Here is a 2,771-nt window from a genome sequence, read left to right on the forward strand (position 1 = left end):
CCCCCTGGCGTGCCGCCCCCACCCATCCTGCCGCCACTGCCTCCCTTCCCGCCAGGACTGTTTTCTTTGATGCATGTGGACATGAGCCACGTGCTGGGCGGGCAGTGGGGCGGCATGCCCATGTCCTTCCAGATGCAGACTCAGATGCTGAGCCGTCTGCTGACTGGCCAGGGCACCTGCCCCTATCCACCCTTCATGGCGGCAGCAGCTGCAGCTGCCTCCGCCGGGCTGCAGTTCGTCAATCTGCCCCCCTACCGGGGCCCCTTCCCCCTAAACAACGCCGGCCCAGGCCGTGGGCAGCCCTGGCCCCCCCTGCCCAAGTTTGACCCATCGGTGCCACCCCCGGGCTACATGCCCCGGCAGGAGGACCCTCACAAGGCCACAGTGGACGGTGTCCTGCTGGTAGTGCTCAAGGAACTCAAGGCTACCATGAAGCGGGACCTCAACCGAAAGATGGTGGAGGTGGTCGCCTTCCGGGCCTTCGACGAGTGGTGGGACAAGAAGGAGCGCATGGCCAAGGTGGGTGCCGGGCATACCGGGGCTGGGCATGGGGCAGGAACCCTTTAAAGGCACATGCCTGGCGGCACTGTTGCCCACACCCCAGGGTGGTGTGTGAACAGCACCCAAAGGGTCCCAGTAAACCACACTGACTCATTATCCACCCTGAGTCCTGATAACTGCACTCACTCAGTACCTGGGACCCAGATGTGGGGCAGGGGGTTAAGCATTGGGGGTACCACCTGGCAGGTTGTCAGGGGAGATGAAGCCTTCTATTCCTGTAAAGATGGACAGCACTAGAAACCCACCGACCCTGTCCTATGGGGCCGCTGTGAGTCGCCATCCACTCGATGGCAGTGGTTTGGTTTAGGGACAGTGGCATTAGCCACGTGTCATGCCCCACAGCCATATGTGGCTGGGGACGACCACAGGTGGCAGTGCAGGCACATGCCCCTTCTGCCATCCCCGAAAGTTCTGTTGGTTCTGCTTGCTCCGCGGATAGGAGACCTTTTGATCTGGTCCTGCAGAGGGCCACTCTTCAAACAAAGAGGGTTTGTTCCTTAGCTGTTGTTCAGTGCGTTAATAAGTCACCGGTAACTGCCCTCTCTCTCTGTCATTGCCGCTGGGTGCTGTCCAGTCGGCACCAACAAACTAGTGGCCTGCAAGCCACTTCTGACCCTCGGCAACCCCAGTGTGATGGGATGGAAAGGTACCCCCCTCTCGGGGGCTGAGCTCCTGGGCGATTGCTAGGCCTACCTGCCAAGGTACCTGGGAGGTAGGGGTGAGGGGAAGGGTTCTGAACCTCCAACCATCAGAGATTCCAGCAAGTTAATACCAAACCCACCGCCGTCAACCCTCAGAGGAAGGGTGGCGCTGCTCCAGAGGGTTGCCACGGCTCTCAGTATTCGTATTCATGGGAGACGCTAGTGGGTTTGAGCCACTGACCTTGCAGTTGGTGGCCCAAGACCTAGCCCGCTGTGAAGAGTAAATGCTGTTCTGTGGGACTGCGTCTCTGTGATAGATGTGCCCATACAGTGTGTTCTCGTGGCCGCCAGTCTGCCAAGTGCAGCAGGTAGCTCTAGTACAAGGGCTGCAAGCTTCTGAGAAGGAAGAGCCAATCCCGCCCCTCACCACAGTTTAAAAAAGAAAAAAAATTCTTGCAAAGCCATCTATATCTTTACCACTGAATAAAGTCGCCATCATCTGAACGGCCCCGTCAAGGCTTCTCGGTTGTGCTTGAGAACCATGTGTACATCCCCAAAGAGCCATCTGGTGGCTCGTGAGCCATGCTTTGCCATCCCCTGGTCTAATGTCCACGTTTTGCAGATGTGGGGAGGTTGAGGGCAGGGAGGCATCATGGGAGCTCAGACTGAGTCCTGGACAGAGAGTGAGTGTGCAGGTGAAGGTGGTTGGTCGCGGTGGAGAGAGGCAGGTTGGTGGCTCCGGAAGTCACCATGGAGACGATGCCCTTTCTCCCTCACCCAGGCCTCGCTGACCCCCGTAAAGTCAGGCGAGCACAAGGACGAGGACCGGCCCAAGCCCAAGGACCGCATCGCTTCCTGCCTGCTGGAGTCATGGGGCAAGGGCGAGGGCCTGGGCTATGAAGGCCTGGGCCTGGGCATTGGGCTGCGCGGGGCCATCCGCCTGCCCTCCTTCAAGGTCAAAAGGAAGGAGCCACCGGACACAGCCTCATCGGGCGATCAGAAGCGGCTGAGGCCCTCCGTCTCCATCGATGAGGGCGATGAAGGTCTGTCCCCTGGCCCATTCCTGGGTGCTGGCCCCGTTTCCAGCCCCCAGCCCCCGCTCAGTTCTGAAACCCCTTCTGCCCTTGTCTCTCCAGAGCTGGAACAGGACCGGGACATGACGGACACCCCCTGTGAGCTAGCCAAGCGTGACCCCAAGGGTGTGGGTGTTCGGCGGCGGCCAGCGCGGCCCCTAGAGCTGGACAGTGGGGGAGAGGAGGACGAGAAGGAGTCAATGTCTGTGTCCTCATCGGCATCGGGGTCCTCATCCTCGGGGTCCTCCACGAGCTCGCCCTCTTCCTCGGCCTCGGACAAGGAGGGGGAGGGGCAGGAAAGCACAGAGGAGGAAGAGGAGGCAGAGGAGGACGAAGGGGAGGAAGGCCCCAGGAGCCGGCTCTCCTCCTCCTGCACGTCCTCCACGTCAGGGAAGGTAGGTGCTGCAACTGAGGTGGGAGGCCTGGGCACCCAAGGGGCCAGGTCGGGGCCTCACCGGGCCCTGCATCCCCATGTCCCCCAGGAGGATGACGGTGA

At 60.8% G+C, this 2,771-nt stretch overlaps 1 protein-coding gene across 1 annotated transcript in view; it reads left to right on the plus strand.

Moving 5' to 3' along the window:
- Nucleotides 1-2,771, plus strand: part of SETD1B (SET domain containing 1B, histone lysine methyltransferase) — a 23,909-nt gene that overhangs the window by 9,919 nt on the left and 11,219 nt on the right. The window contains exons 6-9 of the mRNA XM_045296718.1: nt 1-519; nt 1,984-2,245; nt 2,339-2,670; nt 2,758-2,767. The exon at nt 1-519 is cut by the window's left edge and continues 336 nt beyond it. Of these exons, the coding sequence (XP_045152653.1) occupies nt 1-519; nt 1,984-2,245; nt 2,339-2,670; nt 2,758-2,767 (1,123 nt within the window). The remainder of the gene's footprint in view (nt 520-1,983; nt 2,246-2,338; nt 2,671-2,757; nt 2,768-2,771) is intronic.

The sequence above is a fragment of the Echinops telfairi genome, unplaced genomic scaffold (genome assembly GCF_000313985.2).
Source record: "Echinops telfairi isolate 266 unplaced genomic scaffold, ASM31398v2 ScPeMD7_7412;HRSCAF=8450, whole genome shotgun sequence".
Lineage (NCBI taxonomy): Eukaryota > Metazoa > Chordata > Mammalia > Afrosoricida > Tenrecidae > Echinops > Echinops telfairi.